Source organism: Myodes glareolus, chromosome 18 (genome assembly GCF_982192425.1).
Source record: "Myodes glareolus chromosome 18, mMyoGla1.1, whole genome shotgun sequence".
NCBI lineage: Eukaryota > Metazoa > Chordata > Mammalia > Rodentia > Cricetidae > Myodes > Myodes glareolus.
Window position 1 is genome coordinate 38212918 of NC_142043.1, and position 17781 is coordinate 38230698.

Here is a 17781-nt window from a genome sequence, read left to right on the forward strand (position 1 = left end):
CATTATGAGCTAACCTCTGACTTCAGGATGGAGAAAGGGTTTAGAAAAGGGGTCAGTTTGGGATCCAGTCCGGACCATGTGAAAGAACAAGAGTGGCAATGGGGTCTTGGTGCAGAGAAACAGGGAGCAGTCTCAGGTGAGTGGGGCTATCCTACTACCTGCTAGAAAAGGGAGAAGCAGCCAAGAGCACCACATGGGGGTCTTCTCAGAATACCGGAGAGGGTGGGGACCACAGCAGAAGAGGACTCCGGGGATCTAAGAGAAGGCTGGTTTCAAGGTGTCCTTGAAGTGTCCAGGAAGCAGAGAATAAAAATTTATAAGTCACCGGCACATGTAGGAAGTTGTTTGGGGTGGTAGGTTAGAGTGGGGAGAGATGGAGGATGAGAGGATGCCAAGCATCTCCAGCCTGATGTTGGGAGAGTCTGCTGGCCTGATTTCTGTGGGTGTATTTACCACGAGCCTCGTGAATTACCTCGACTTCACTGCGAGGCATGGGCTGGAGATGATACACAAACAGCACAAATTAGCCTACAAAACAGTGTAGCAACTGAGTCTATTCTTTTTGAAACTCAGGTGGTCCCCTCCTCCTGTTTCAAGGATGTCGCTTGTGATTGTGAGTGTTAGCTGTTCACTTGAGGAAATCTAGAACTCTCTGGAAGATGTGCATGGCTCTGAGGGATTTTTTTTAATTAAATTTTTTATTTTGTGTGCGTTGGTATTTTGCCTGCATGTATGTTGTGTGAGGGTGTCAGTCTTGGAGGTACAGACAGATCTACGCTGCCATGTGGGTGCTGGGAACTGAACCCGAGTCCTCTGGAAGAGTGGTCAGGACTCTCAACCTCTGAGCCATCTCTGCAGCCCTGTGAGGAATTCTCTTAATTGGGGTAACTGAGATGAGACTGTCCGTCCTGCAGGTGGATGGCGCCACTCCAGGGGCCAGGCCCTGGAATGAGACCGAGCACTGGCAAGCACGCATGAATTCATCGTTCTCCGCCCTTGAGTACAGATGCGATGTGACACCGTCAAGTTCCTGCTGCCTTGACCTCCCCCACAATGACGGACAGAAACCTGGAGTTGTGAGACCAACAAACCCTTCCTCTCTCAAGCTGCTTTTGTGAGGGCATTTTTATCCCAGCTGAAAAGGAAACCAAGACGAGCTATGTGAAGAGGCGGGGGCAGGGGCGGCAGGTAGATGGGAAAGTTGGGTCATCTGGAATTGAACCCCAGCCCCATTATAATTGGGTGTGTTGATCTCTGTGCAAGTTCCTCGCACCTGTAATGCCTCAGTTTCCTTATTTGTTGAGACAAATCACAGCACCACTGTCATGAGCTCCCTGAACACTTTGTACATCACATGTGCCAAGTGATCCTTAGAGTTACGCAGAGTAAACAGGGCTCTACTGACTCATTTCTCCCTGCTTCCTCAGTCCTGCAGGGAGGCAACATCTGCCAATGACAATCACTACCCTTTGTTAGTGCTGAGCCAGGGGCCACACACTGAGACAGTTCATCCCCACAGCAGCCTGACAGCCACCGTGACTCCTATTTTAGGGTACAGGAAGTTGAAAAGCAGACATATTGAGGTACTTAAAGCAAGGCTGACATCAATTGGAAGACTTAACACACAGATCCATTGACCGCAAATCAGAGGCTCTTTCATCTCCCAGAGTCAATTCTCAAATACAAGGGTGCATCATCCGGGTTCCCTGGCTGCCCTCTGAAGACTCCTTAATCAGAGACTCCTGGAGTCGGTAACGGACATCTATGAGTGGGCGAAGTAACCGCTGGCCTCAGCTCGGTTTCTGCTGTGGTCCAACAGGGTGGTCCCAGAAACAGCACTGATGGGGTCAGGACTGGTCTTGATCCTGTTCCTACTGCTAGTCCTACCTGGACAGTTGGATTGAAACTGGGGAACTCCAAGGTCAGTTTTAGGGCCATGTTGAAGCTTTACCCTCAAAACCACTGACCGGTGATTCCCTACCAGTCTGACTTCCTGGAGCCAGTGCAGACCCTGACAGGACAGCATGGTGGCAGCGCTCCTGAGACACCGTCTAGTGCTCACCCATTCCGCCAACACTGTCCTGGGCAGGGAAGGTCTGGCTGCTGAGTCCTGGTCACTTCAGATCACCTGTGGCTCCTAAGTCTCTCTTAGAATCAGAGCAGCACCCCGAGAAGGCACACTGAGACCCACAGACCTTTCGGGGTGACTTTCCTTTCGACTTTATTCTGCATTGCAGTACACCAGGGTTGTCCCTGTTCTAACATGTTTGACATGGGCATCTTCTAACGATGATCTGAATGGCTCACTCAGCTACAAATTCTACTGTCCTCCTTGCTTAGAGACGAGCAGGGCATGCATGGAGAGGAAACTCCCTACTATGTTAAAGGAACGAAGGCATTTTTAGTCTCTGTCTTGTTTTTTTAAAACTAGTGAAGGTGCCTCCGTCTCCTGAGACTGCAAGGCCTTCATGCATCCCAAGCAAGTGCTCTACCATTGAGCGACACCTAGTCTGAGTCTGTGGATCCGAGCCTGCTTGTTTCAAAGCACTTGGCATTCCAAAGTCTTATGCTTTGAGGTACTGTGTCAGAGTTTTACCGCTGCTCATTCGCCCTGCCGTGGAGAAGCATGGGTTTAACTCCCAGGAGGCTCCTTACACATGAGAGTGTGTCAGAGCCTCCTATACCGAGTCAGCTCATCGGTACCAAGCAGTCAGGGAGCAGTCAGTGTCGTTAAGTCCTATCCGTGCATGACAAGTATACAGTAAGTGCCCAATAACTATCATTTGAAGGAAAAAGACATTGTTTCAACCACAATATTTAATATGTTGCTTCATGCATAGTATACTTAATAGGTTTAATTGGATATGTGATAAATCCAATTAAGGTTTAATTACTTTTATTATCCCACTGTTTTTATATTATTGGAGTAAGAATTTTCCCTCACAAAATCTTTTTAATCTGATTAATTAAAATCTGGGTTTTGTAGGTGTGTGTGTGTGTGTGTGTGTGTGCACATGCTGGGAATTATGCCTAGGGTCCTGCACATCAGCAGTCAAAGTTTGTTTTCTCACTCAGACATTTTATTACCAATTTCTACATCCTAGGCAATTTACTCTACCATATTATCTTGGGAATATTAGTTTAGCTCTTTGCTAATTTCATGGGAAAGGCCACATCTATAGTAGCAAAGGGAAGCTGCTTGTGTGGTGACGCACATCTGTAAGGTCAGTCACTTAAGAGGCTGATGTGGGGATAACTGAACTCCATTCCAGCAGGCCTCTGTCCTACACACACACATACACACACACACACACACACACACACACACACACACACGATAAAATGCTAGCAGAATGGCACCGTAGCAGAGCACTTACTTAGTGTGTGCAAAGTTGTGTTCAAACTTTATCACCAAAGAGAGGACATTGACATTGACCAAGAATATATAGAATTAGTATGTTAATATTGAATATTTAGCAAGTTTATGTTTCTCCCAATGACAGAAGAAAATTAAACACAGGGGAGAAAAATCTACTTGCAAATCATTTGTCCAGAATCATATCTAGACTATATAAAGAAATCCTAGAATTCAATAATAAAACGATTGATAATCCAATTTTTTACATGAGTAAAGGATTTGAACGATGGTTCTCCCAAGAAGAGTACAAATGATTAGTCAACCCACAAAAGAATACTTACTACGACCAACTCTCAGGGAACTGCAAAGTAAAACCGCTGTGTGGTGCCATTCCCACAGCTGGACAGACTGAATAAAAACGTCAGGATATGGAGCAAACAAAGCCCTCAAATGTTGCTTGTAAGAATATAGAGTAGCATGGCCACTCAGGAAAACAAGCTTGGCAGGTTCTCAAAGAGTTAACCATGGAATTAGCATATGATCTAGCAATTCTACTCATAGGTACCTACTGAAGACACCTGAAGCGTATGCCTGCCCAGAAACTGGAGAAGGATGCACACAGTCACATCCATTATTCACAGTCCCTGCAGCGTGGGGACAAATGCCCATCAAAGCACCCAGAGATGGATAGAAACTGAGGAACATGATACAGTCAAACAATGGAACGTTATTTGACCACTAAAAGGAACGGATTATTGATAAACCATGGCCTTTGAAAGCACAAAGGTAGGTTGTTGTTTTTTTAAAAGTCAGTAAGAAAATATCACATATTATATGCTTCCATTTATACGATATTCAGAATAAATAAATAAAATGGCCAGGATATCTAATTCCATAGGGACAGAAATAGATGAGCAATTGTGTGGGGTCTGCGGCCCTTTGATAACGGGTTTTCAGCCACCTTCACAGCGATAGTGCGGAAGCCTTTCGAAGAGTCTACATTTACGGGTGTTTACCACCTTGTCTCATATTTGAGTCATTCCTGTTTACGATAGAGACACTTCCAACAACATTTGTGAACCAGATGGGGAGGAATTGTCAGAAGACAGAATGAAAGGACGGTGCCACGGCAGAGGAACTGAAACATCGGTGAATTAACGATTAGCCGGGAACCCCAGGGACTGAACTTCATAGCGAGAGCCAAGTGGCTATCGCTTGCTAAGAGCTATGCCTGCAGAAATGAGCAGAAGATGGGAGAGAATCCTGGACTCCCGCTCATCAGACTTGCTCTTTGCGGAGTCTCCGCGTGCTCTTCTAAAAGCCACTGAGGTTGGTTTAGCTCCAGGAACACAGCAATGTTTAGGCAAAGGAGGAGAGGGCGTGACAGCTGCACAGAGGGCCACTTACTTAGAGGATTTATCGATTGCCTTCAAGAGGCATGAATAAGAACTAGAACAGAGAAATTGGGTTCAGTTCCCGAGTCTGATTAGGGCTGGACCTGTACATATGTCGCATGACACACGTCATGGAGACTCATCACAGCCACTGCCAAACAAGTTGCTGCCAGCAGATACTTATAACGTGTCCCTTGGATGAAGATCATCCTGGGAGCTGCTGAATGAACAGGGCACCTTTCGAAGCTGTCTAAGGAGTCTGCCCCAGAGTTGTGCTTGGTATTAGGCTGAGCTGATGCTTACGGCAAATATGCACATTTAGTCTTCTGTTTGCTTTTGTTTTCGAGACAAGGTCTTGCTATGTAGCCCTGACTCGTCTGGTGCTCATAATTTAGCTCAAGCAGGCCTTCAACTTGTGGGAATCCTTCTGCCTCAGCCTCCCAAGAGTTGGATTACAGGAGTGTATTTTCCACCCGGCTCCACATTTTATTCTTATAAAAACAGTTAACGGGCATCTATGTGAAATACAGGTTGGCCACCCCTGGCCCATAGCTGCAATCCCAGGGTTGGCAGGCATTGATAGGTGAATTCTAGAAACAACAGCAACAAAAGATATGGAGAGTGATAGAGGAAGACTCTCAAGACTCCCAGCATCCTCCTGTGATCTCTGTAATCACAGGGAGGGTTCAAACATGTACACACACACACACACACACACACACACGCACATACACACAAATGCACACACACACACACACACACACGGTTAAATAATAAAGTGGTCACATTGGCCATTGGTCTTTGTAGTTTCTACAACCTTTTCTTACACATCACAAAGGAATCATTAAACTCAGACGTACTAACTCAGATGTTTCTGCTCAGTAAAGATTGGGGGACTCTGAGCCCTGGCAGCATCTCCGACACCCTTTTTATCAGAAGCCTTGGGGGAAGAAGGGAAATGTTTCTTAATCCTTGTTTATGAGAAGCAAATCAGTGTACCTAGCATTTGTCGAAAGTGACCCTTCAATTCGTTTTGACTTCGGGAAAAGCATTTGATAACTCTTTGGGTTCCGTGGATAGCCCAATCTCCCAAGTGAAAACTGTCCCATCACCACTGAGTGGAATATGAATCAATGGAACGGCCCTTCCTGGTCCAGAGGGTTTCCTAGCCTGCTCATCTAGAGGATGCAGTACTAAACCCATGGTTCACGTATGCTTACAACATACGTGTTGTATGTTGAAGATGAAGAAGGTGAGATGCTACAGTAGAATTTTTGCTTCTGTTGATAACAGTCAGTTAGATGTTCACACAGCCAAGTCTAAGTGTCTGAGTGTAGAAAGGGAAACGGAGGAGGGCTAGCTGGTTGCCGAGATTTCTTTTAAGGTGGAGTCTTTTTCAATTTGCCATATTAACCTGGGCTGGGAAATAGATTCCCAGCCCTAATTCATTTAATTAATTAAATGAAGAAACCACAGCACCCAAAAGTAAACAGACTAATTAAATAAACCACTTGAGGTAAACTAATGATTGTTAATAAAGACAAATTTGCAGGCCGTGATGCCGACAAGCAGAAAGGTCTCCCTTGCTGCCTCTCAGACTGTAACCTTTTCATCTAAAATGTTTGGTTGTCAAATACAGACAAAATACATTGAAGGGACACAATGCAATGACTTGCTGTATGCATACATCGTGTAATGATTGCCACAATCAGCTTAGGTAGCCTATGTACACTGAGCCACATGAGCATTTGAGCCCCAAACCTGACTGTCTTACGGCTGGAAGTCCTCACAGTGTCCAGCATTATTGCATTCCTTTCTTTCTTGGCTCCTGGAAACAGTCTAGTCCTTGATTTTGGGAGCTCAACTCCTGAGCTCACACTTCTTTTCTTCTTCTCCACCTCCTCCTCCTCCTCTTCTTCCTACCGTATTTTGAGACAGGTTTTGCTGGTTGTGCACTGTGCAGCTCTGGCTGTACTGGAACTCACATTGTAGATCAGGCTGGCCTCAAACACATAAAGATCCATCTGCCTCTGCCTCCCAGTTGCTGAGATTAAAGGTGCATCACCACCACCCTTTTTCTTTTTGCCAGACTCATTTTAATTTCGATTTACAATGGACACAAGTCATCATATGGGCCAAATTGTAGTTATTCATAGACTTTTCTCAGAAGCACTGGAAATGCATTTAAGACTCATGTACGTGTCCATCTTCCAGAGACCTCAGACTTACCCTGGAGCACCTTCAGCCTATAAGCCCTCATATCATGTAAGAGGTCTGGTCCTCGGGCTGAGGGAGGAATGGAGCTGTCGTGGAGAGGTCTCTTTTGTCTCTGCCTTCCAAGTGATTGAAAGGAATTCTTCTCTCAAGTTTTGGGAGCTTGTACTTTACAATATACAATCTTTGTAGAATATGCACAGCTATCCCTGGGGGTTATGGGAAATTGCATTCAGAATGCTCTTTGGATGCCAAAATCTGCAGGTGCCTATGGTGGTTGGAAAGAAAATGGCCCCCACAGGGAGAGGACCTATTAGGTATGGCTTTGTTGGAGTAGGTGTATGTAGTCTTGTTGGAGGAAGTATGTCTCTATGGCGGTGAACTTCGAGGCCTCCCATGCTCAAGCTACACCCAGTGTGGCACACAGTTGCTTCTGCTTCTTGTGGATCAAGACGCAGAACTCTCAGTGCCTCCTCAAGCACTGTATCTGCCTGTGCACTGCCATGAAGATAATGGACTAAACCTCTGAAACTGTAAGCCAGCCCTAATTTAATGTTTTCCTTTTTAAGAGTTGCTGTGGTTGTGGTGTCTCTTTACAGAAAAAAACACTTTAAGACAGCACCTAAGGCCCTCTATAAAGTAAAAGTATTATATTATACTTTATTTCTGTAGCATGTGTGTGCATAAACACGTGAACACACATATAAACACACATGTGAATATGTGAACATATATGTGCATGCCACATCACATGTGTGGATGAAAGAGGACACCTTGGGGGAGTCAGTTCACACTCCATGCCATGTGGTCCCCAGGGATCAACCTGAGGGCATCAACCTTAGCTGCAGATAGCCCTATCTGCTAAGCCATCTGGTCTCTACAAGTATTTTAGTAGTAATAACATTTGCATATCATCCTACCCTCCACATAACGTAAATCATGTTAGGTTCCTTATAATATCGACCTGATGCAAATACTATCCAAAGAATTGCTATATTGCACTGTTCGGGGATGGGGGCAGTCACAGCTAGAAAATGTCAGTTATGTTCAGTATGGACACATTTTTTTTTTTCTGTAGTGGGTTACATCTATGGATGAAGACGTCACAGGTGGGCGGTCCCACTGTTTAACACAGAACTTCCTAGGTGACTCTTCTTATTCAGGATTCACTGCTGCAAGGTGTATTCAACCACAGATCCAAAGAGCCCTCAGATTCAACCCCCACATCCTCCAAAATGCCAAGGAAAGTCTGAATAGACAGCATATTGGACTCTATGCCAGCAGCAACTTTTCTTGGCTACACAGATGCATCAAAATGACTAATCTAGTACTTTTCTAGTATTGAGTTGCTTTAAATATGTTTATTTATTTTGATGTGTGAGTGTTTTGCCTGCATGTGTGTATGTGTACCACATACATGCAATGCCTGGGGAGGCCAGTAGAGGTCACATGCATGCCCAGATCTGGAGTTGTGCACACTTGTAAGCTGCATGTGGGTACTAAGAATTGATCCCAGGTCCTCTGCACGAGCATTCTATATTCTTAACCACTGAATCATCTCTCAAGCCCTCATTGTCACCTTTGAAGGACAGGGCAAAGGCACTCAAATCCATATGCCCTGGCCAGGACAGTTTCACTCAACTAATCTTAGAAACTTTACTATGACTTTAAGCAATAGAATGCAATCAAAAGTTTTGGTAAAACCTCAGACAAGATAAAGTGGCACAATTCAGGTTCGTTTTACAGATTCACGTAAAAACCCCTTACCGGGACAGAGAGAGAGCTCTGAAAGTAAGAATGAATTCACGGTCAAGCAGGCTGGGGTTGGGACGCCAGCACCCAGGTCATAAGCAGGCGTCCCACAAAGGCCTGCAACTCTAGCTCTGAGGGCTCTGTCACCCTCTTCTGGCCTGTGCACCTGCACACACACACACACACACACACACACACACACACACACACACACACACGTGCACCCACTCTCACACACATCATCTACACGTAAGTAAAACAATCAATCTAACAAGGACAGGGCTTTCTGGTCGTCTAAAATCTGCCTCTTAGGAAGGAGTATTGCATTCCATTCACCAAGATACCAGCCTCTCTCTCCTTTGATCAAAGAAATTACACAAGCAGAATTTTCTCCATGGTTCCATTTCCAGAGACTCTGGAACCGTGAGATTCTGGAGTCCCGAGTCCTCAGTTTCCTTCACTCTTTCCACTTGGAATCAACCTCTACAAAAAGATTTATTTTTATGTGTATGGGTGAGTATATGCCGTATGTACACAGGTTCCCATGGAGGCCAGGAGAGGGTGTTGGATCTTCTGAAGCAGGAGTAACAGACGGCTGTGAACTGCCCAGCATGGGTGCTGGGACCAAACTCAGGCCTTCTGCAAGAGCAGTAGGCACTATTAATTGCCGAGCCATCCCTTCAGTCCCTGGATCAGACCTTTTAATACACAGGCAGCTGATGGACTGAGACAGCATTCTGAGTGACTTGCTGTGGGGGTTACTAAGTGGAAAGTGTTTCCTAGCTACCTGCCAAAGTACTTACACGAGCTTTGATCACAACGAGCCTTCAGGTCAGACTTTTAATTTGATAAAAACTGGGTATAAATAAAATATTAAGAGAGCTGGCAAAGAGAAGCAGCAGGCACAGCGATCTGCTCCGAGTAGGAGCGAATGCCTGGTCACACAGGGCCTGGGAGGGTTCTGTTAATTTTCTTCATGAAAGATTTTAGCAGAAGGTTGGACCAGTGCCTTCACTGTCATCATTATCAGGAGAGCTGGAGGTTTCTCAGCCCCTGCCCCAGATCTTGGAATTGCTGTAAAGCACTTGACCATGAACCCTGGTCTCACGGTTGGTATTTCCAGGCCCTGGGGACAGGCAGGAGTTGGCTTGCTGGTCTTTCTAAACTCTACCAACATGGTTGTCTGCAATGCAGTTCTGGTAGCTGCTTCTACCGGATGTCTCTCTCTGGTCGGATGGCCCCAGAAGCTCCAGGCTTGCTAATTTAGGGGGGTTCTGGCCTCCATCTGTCTTTGAACACAGGCTTTGACTTAATTCAGCCCTTGTATTCAATGTTACTAACATTCTAGGTTTCAGGAGTAAGGTCAAACGCAGTGCTGAACTCTGAACCTCACATCTGGGCCAAGTCGTTCACCGGAAGGTGCAGGCTCACTCCAGAGCACTTGCTTGGAAGTCTGATCCTTTCTAAGGCGAGTTTGATTTATATCATGTTTCAGTACTTCATGACTTTAAGTTAGCTGCTAGGGACTGGCAGTTTTGGAAAGCAGTTCCTTGAGAAGATTCCAGATACAGGGTACCAGTGGGTGTGGGTTTTTTTTTTTTCCCTATCCATAGGTTAAGGATACAGGTGTACCCTTGACCCTGGAAGCATCACTTCTGGTCAGCTGCTGTCTCATTTCTTCCATAGATGTTTGTAATTTCTCTGTCTGACCTTGCTCAAAGGAATTACACACACACATACACACACACACACCCTGAAAGTTGCAGGCAAAAGTAAGTGACTGGACTGAGGCTCTCGGAGACACGCCCCTCCCAAGCCTCTGTGGAGATGGCCTCCTCATTGCTTCAGTTTTCAGTCCTTGCACCCGCCTGCCTGCCTGACGCATGCTGGTAGGCAGATCTTGTGCAGTCAAGTGCAACTGCACATTGCTCCTGGAACTGAATTCTGTGGCTTGTCTTCAAGAGTGGGTATGCTCTGGGTTCTGGGATCAACATGTTACAGCATGACTGCTTTTAGGGACCCTGGAATTAGGGAGCCACTATTCTCATGAAATTCTCCTGGGAACAAACCTCTAGTAGCAGCGAACTTGCTGACTGACAGTAAGGAGACTATTCCATGACAAAGGAGTACTGCTTCTCTGGCTGCCAAAGTCTGGTGGGAACAGTGGAAGCCCTGTAGTTTGAGTCTCTCATTGATGAGCATAGGTGATGGGAGTGGGGTTGTCAAGGCCTTTCACGGGCTGCATTTGATACCCCATTGTTGCTCTAACTGGTTTCCACAAGAACAAACAGGATGGGTGCTTGTTTTCTATGCTGTGCGTAGAGAATAGGGCTTCGTTCTAAATCACGTTCTGAATCACCTCTGTATTTGCAGATGAAATGGTAAATGCTAGGGGTTATTCTTCCCCCCCCACCGCCAGGCCACTCAGTGACAATTGTTAATCTTTTGGGGTGGGGAGGAGACCTCCATAGGAACTCAGTCCAGTGTCTCCCTGGCAGCAAATGATTTGGGGCTTTGCATTTTGAATTTAGACGATGATATCTGAATGGAAGCTCTATTTTTGCTTAAATGTCTTTAGAAGGCTTTTCTTTTAGAGATTTTTTTCGAGAAAGTGTATTAAAGGATGCTGGCTTTGTAGTACATGTATTTCTTGGGGAGAAAGGAGCTATAAATGAATTGGAAAAGCAATGTGCTCCAGCCCGTACACACCAGAGAGACAAACTGCTGGCTCTCCTCTCAACTCTCAACCCATCCTTCCCTCTATGGGACCAGATCTTTGATGGCTCACCTGGATGTCAGATGAGGCACCTTGGCCTGGGGATGTAGCTTAGCTGGTAGAGTGGTCATCTAGCATCCATAAGACTCTGTGTTCAAACCCCAGGACAGCATTAACTAAGTGTGACATATGCATCCTTGGCTACAGAGTAGGTTCAAGGCCAGCATGGGCACACAGGACCATGCCTCCAAAAAAAAATTGTCTCCCAGAAAATACCCTGCATCTATTTCCAAGGCTCATAAACACTCTCTAGGATGAAAATGATATGAATACTAACTTTCTATGGCTCAGCTTATGAATTTTCATTTTTATGTTGGTTTCGAAGAGATATATATTCAGCAAAGTCTACATTACAAATTTTGCTCTTTTCCTAGGCTGTGGATACAGAAAAAAGCCTCTGCTTTTCCTTCGAATATGGTAGTCAACAAAGTATATTGTCAAGATTTTGTTATAAAATAGGCTTTGCGTTAGATGATTTTGTCTGCCCGCAGGTCAATGTCAGCGTTCTGAGGAAAGTTAAGGTGTGGTGGGTTGAGCAGGGGTGTTCCATAGGTTATGTGTAGCACATATATTTCAACTGACATGTTCAGTCTATAACAGGCTCACAGGACATGTGACCCCAGTGAAAGTCCAAGTCCAGGGACCCTCCCATTTTATAGATGAAGAAATGTTAGATAGCTTGTTCCCAATCACACTGCTTGGTCTGCAGTACAATTCTGTGAGTAAAGGAGTCGGTTTCCCTCTGTGACAAAGAACAGCCCACCTCCCACCTCTGCCCAAATCTGTAAGAACAAACCCTGCCCCTCCTTTTCCCCCTCTCCTACCTGCAAAAGTCTCCTTCAGATTCCGGCAACATCAACGAGGCAATGGGGTTCTTCACTAGGTCAGCCACCACTGGGTCCTTGGCTGTCATGTAGAAGAACGGAGTCCCCGTGCTGTTGTGGACGGGGCCATCGCTGATGGCCAGGCAGCTCCCAAAGGGCAGGCCTTGGATCTAACAAATGCAACAATAACAACAAAAAGGCTTTTTAGCGGTAGAGCTATGGGGAACACAAACTGGGGGAAAACTTTGTGTTGCCGGGTAGGAAATACAGCCCTGGGACCTTGTTTGGACCGGTGGATTTGACAGATAGATTAAGACTAGGTGGGCCCAATCGATGCAATTCACCCAGCGATGGTTTCAAAATTTCTCTGCTGGGAGAGGCAGGTAAGAGCATTCTGTCTGGGAGCTGAAGGATTCTGGAAGCTGTCTTCTCACAGAGGATGTACTCATTTTATTGAAGGGTAAGGACAATGAGGCCTACGGAGAAAAAGACAGTGCCAGGCCTTTCCCACAGCTCCTCTTCAACGCCTTCTGCCTGCATCATCTCCTCCATTCTTTTTAAACGTTGGGGATAGAATTTATTTTATGAACTGTTTGATCTTTGGATGCCAAGAATACTCTATACTGTTTCAATTAGAGTAATATTTCTTTGTTTATTAGTTGTATGCTATGTTGAGGTCAATAACCTTTTGGGGTATGACTGAACAAGTTATGGGAAGTTGATATGTTGGATACCCTTTTAGCCTAAACGGAAATCACAGAAGTATGACATACTGATCACTGCCTGTGTTCATCTAGTAGATGGGGGAGGGTCTCATGTCATGTCCATGTGACTTAAACAGAAGCAACAGCATGTAAGTCTTAGTGTTCCCCCAAACTCTCCTGCACCTGCTTTGTCCCTTACAAAGAGCCCCCTCCTAGTGAGGCTGCCATTGTTGTCCAAGCACTAGACAGAGCGTGCAAGATTGTGAAAGGAAGGGTTCAAATCATTTAGAAACATGAAAAATTAACGAGTTCTCCAAATGGCACTATTACATCATCCATACATTCTATTTTCAGCCTATCATGAACCGCTTAGCAGTTCATGCAAATGTTTTCTGAATTTACCGAGCTTTGGATTGAAAGTCAATATTGCAAGGGGAAGGCCTACGGACGCTAACAGAAGAGCTGTCGGAGATCAAAATATCTTCAATACAAGGACACTAGATGCGTTTTCTTCTTTGGTTGTTTATGTTTTTGTGAGGCAGGATCTGGATATGTAGCCAGAGCTGGATTTGAACTCACAATTCTTTTGCCTTAGCCTAGATGATGCTGGGACTACAGGGGTGGGCCACCAAGCTGGACGGGCACCAGATTTCTTTTGTGTGTGTGTGTGTGTGTGTGTGTGTGTGTATGTGTGTGTGTGTGTGTGTATGTGTGTGTGTGTGTATCCATGCATTCTAGTGTGCCCATGCACGTGGTGCTTGTGCATAGTGTGTATAGAAGGTCAGGGGACAACTTTCTGACTTTCTGGTGTCATTCTTTAGGGTCTCTTACTGTTATGATTTTTAGATAGGGTCCCTTGGTGGCCTGGAACTCTCCAACTAGGATAGACTAGCTTGCCAGCAAGTCCTTAAAAAAACCCACCTGTCTCAACCTGCTTAGCACTGTGATTCCAAATCAAGACACCATGCTTGGCCCAAAACAAAAACAAAAGAAATCAAAGCAAAGCAAAACAAAGAAACCCCAAACAAACAACAACAATAACAACAACAAAACATGGATTCTAAAGGTTGGATAACTAAGTCCTCAAGCGTTCTATTGCTGAGACATTTCCCAAACTTTAGACACTAGGTTTTTTGTTTTTCTGTTTTAAACCATGATTAGCTTCATATTTAAGCCCCATATTTTATTAAGGTATGTGTTAGAAGTATAAAAACTGTTCGCACACTGGGAATACAGAACTGGCTGGGATTTTGACATAGAAAGAGGACAAGATCGTTGTCATTATTAGGATAAACTTGGCATTAGATATTTTTTAAGAAAATGAAAAGAACTTTTCAGCTCTGCCTACCGAATTAGTTAATTTTTTTTCAAGACAAGGTTTCTCTGGAATTATTTAATTTTATAGATGGAAAAACAGGGTGCTTTGGCCAAGCTGTGGCTAGTAAGACCCAGAGTTGAGGTAAGAACTCGACTCCCACACGGTGTGACTTGTATCCTTCCGTGCACAGATTAATCAGTAGCTCGGATCACATCTCTGTCTCTTAGACATGACTGGAAGCTTTCTGGAGGCTATTCTGATGGAATATGCGGCTTCAGGACGTCTCCATGCTGTTCTGGGAGGAAGCAGGCTTAAAGGTGAATAAACCTTTGTGGCCTGAAAGAGAAATTGCTGTTCAAACAGCTCCCTTCAGCTTTGCCTAAGTCGTTTTTCTCAAAAATTCGAGTTCCATTTTTTTAAAGTGTAAATTTCTATCAGTGCGTGGATGGTGCCTTTCTTTCACGCCTTTCTGGTGTGGGAGGTGGTGCGGGAGTCTGCCTGCGGGACAGTGTTCAGAGCCCACAGGGGCTGAATGCGCCTCATCTGTGATTCCAAAGGCGATCCCGTCTGCTTTCCAGGTCTCTGTGTGACACTGATTATTTGACCACCTCTTTGGCCATTTTAAGACAGGGATTAAGTCACTAACCACCAGACTGTTTCCCAGGGTCGCTTTCCTCACACTCACGTGCAGATGAACCGACTCCTGCACTGGTCGGGTTCTGCTATTCACAAGGCTATGCACCTGTGAAACCCTAGTCTCCTGTGCCTGGGTGCTCGCCCCAGAATTGCCCGACCACGACGAGACACGCACCACCCCCGCGTCTCGACCTCTGGCTTACCTTTTCTTGGGTGGACGCGGTGGCCAGACAGCCCCAGGAACTGGCGTGGACCAGGGAGCGGGCGGTGCTGGCACTCACCCTGGGTCCAGGGGATGCTGCGGATGAGCCGCTCTCCCGCCTGTAGGAGAACATTCCACGCGGGACCGGTGCGGGCCTGGCGCGGGCGGAGCCCCGAGGCCTCAGGTGCGTGTCCTCCTTGTGCGCCGAGGCCGGGAAGCTCTGCTGCCAGATGCTGCCCGAGTCCTCCAGCAGCGCGGGCAGTGCCTCCTCAGTGGACGCGCTGTCCAGCTCCTCGTCTACCTCGTTGGTGACAGCCCAGGACACGGAGCTCACGATCACGTAGCCGGCGACCGGAGACAGCAGGGCGCTGCAGCATAGCAGCCAGGACAAGCGGGTCCCTGGACCCGCAGGGCGCTCCCCGCTGGACAGCGACATCTTCTCGCAGGCGACGGGCCCTGTGGCGGGGACCGATCGCCTATCAGCGGCCGGCCAGGGGCGCCCCCCTGCGGTGGAGCGTGAGCCCCTTCTCCTTGTTGTAGGATTGTCAGGTCTGCCTTTATTGCTCTACACCCTGGGGAGAAGAGATGTCTGCTGCAAGACCAGACTCCCGTCAGCTGTGCGCACCGCCGCTACCGGACTCAGAGTCCAGGCGTGCCAGGGCCGGATGGCTTGGTTTTCCGCAGACTGGCACGGGTTCTGCAGCCAAAGGGTGGGCGTTCACAACTCCAGCTCAACGCACTCCTCCGCTCGACAGCTGTGAGACTTCCTCCAAGCTGTTTAACTTCTCTCTGCCACCCCAGGACCGTGCCAGCACGGAGGACATCACAGGTTCAGTCACTGCACCTTGAGTCCCAGAACCATAAGGCACAATACACCTACATCGTCCTTAATTCTCCCAGTCCGTGGTGCCATGCCATTAGCAACAAAGACTAATAGCACATTTTAAAACATCTAATTCCAGTAAGGAAAAAGCTTAATAGACATCAAAACAACTTAAAATTAATTATTTCTTACCTCGTCTTATGACATCTAGACTTAGTCTCACTAGGGGACATGCTCTATAACTTGCATCCCTAAAATGCAAGAGTCCTTCTCTAACTAGTCCCCAAAGAAAATAACTTGAAATAGCATTTGCGTTTTTACTACATCATGTACCCAGCTGCCTTACCTCCTCTGCCCCATCCTGCTGCTCCTCCTGGATGCCCGGATGTTGGAGCACCTGCCAGTGTGGGCACAGCTGGCCTCTCCCTTCTACACGGAATCGGTCTTGGTTTCTTTCCCTGGCGACTGCTCTTTTTCCCTTTCTGCGCCCTTTTCTCTGCTTCTGAACACTGACGTTGTCTTCAGCATCTCCCGGAGACATCTGGTGTCTGCTCACTGCTCCTCCCGTTGCCTGCTGCTGCTCTCCCCCCCAACCTCCCACTTGCGCTCCCTCTCACGCCCCGTTCCTGGGAAGAGGTGTCCCGTAGTTTTATAGAGGCAGGATGGTAAGTCTTTGAAATACCAGCCTCTGCAGTCAGCTGTGATGGCAATGCGCCTGTTATCCCAGCACTTGGGAGGTGTAGGTGGGAGAATGAGGAGTTGAAGGTCATACTTAACTAGAAGGCAAATTTGAGACCAGCCTCGACTGCTTGAGACCCTCTCAAGATCAAACAGGTAAAAGAAACCAAACGCCCCTCCTACTCAGATGTGCCTTCCGGAGTAAGAACAATCCAGATTTTGCTCCTCAGGTCCTGATGGTGGGAGAGTGGCGTGTCACCGGACACTTTCTGTCTTTGTGTCTTAACTGCAAAATGGGGACAGTTACATCTCCCTCGCCAGGTTTGGGATGTCAAGCAGACTGTCTCTAAGTGTCCAGGGAGTGCTTATGACAAGTACCGACTCTTGCTCTGTTTGCTCAGAGGGAAAAGGAAATCTGTTCCAATCTCAGAAAAGGATGCAGAACTAATGTATCAGTCCCATGAGACAACCTGCACATGGTGGTCTCAGCCCCTAGTTAACTTTTCACTGCAGGATCAGCCTACCTTCTCTTTCCTCATGCCTAAGCTGGCCAGCTGCGTGGGAGGCATGCATCCTCTTTGCCTAACCTGCAACTGCCTAACCTATGAGCAAGTTCAACCGTAGAACCCTGTAGGAATCTGGCTTGTCCCACTGTCTTTATTATTATCTCCATTATCTTTCCCATAATCCCCATCGTGCTTTTGGATTCCTGTATTTTATTGCCCAAAGTAGGATCCAAACTCAAAGCAGATGTAAGGCAATCAACAGCCAGGACATGACAAGTGTTGCATATATGACAGCAGCTTTGTCTTTGGCCTTCAGGGATCTACCAGGCCTGTCACTCAAATTTGAGGAGATAATTTCCCTCAGATTTCTTGCATTCCTGCGGGGTCCAGACCTGTTTGATTAGTCTGAAAAGCTAGAGACTGTATATTCATCTAGATTCACACACTGCTTTTCCTTCACTATGACTAAGTTACCCGACATACCCAAATTGAAGGAGGGTATGTCAATACCTCCTTGGTTCCTAATTTCATAGGGGTCAGTCTGTCACCGTGGGAAGGCAATAAGGAACAGAGAAGGTCATGTCGCGGTGCTTCAG

General features: G+C 46.5%; 1 protein-coding gene across 1 annotated transcript in view; it reads right to left on the minus strand.

Annotated features, from left to right (window-relative positions):
- The window catches only part of Creg2 (cellular repressor of E1A stimulated genes 2), a 43136-nt gene extending 26584 nt beyond the window's left edge, over window positions 1-16552 (minus strand). The window contains exons 1-2 of the mRNA XM_048430258.3: window positions 15180-16552; window positions 12319-12488 (exon numbers count right to left, since the gene is read on the minus strand). Of these exons, the coding sequence (XP_048286215.1) occupies window positions 12319-12488; window positions 15180-15614 (605 nt within the window). The 5' untranslated portion in view covers window positions 15615-16552. The remainder of the gene's footprint in view (window positions 1-12318; window positions 12489-15179) is intronic.
- Window positions 16553-17781: the final 1229 nt, after the last annotated feature.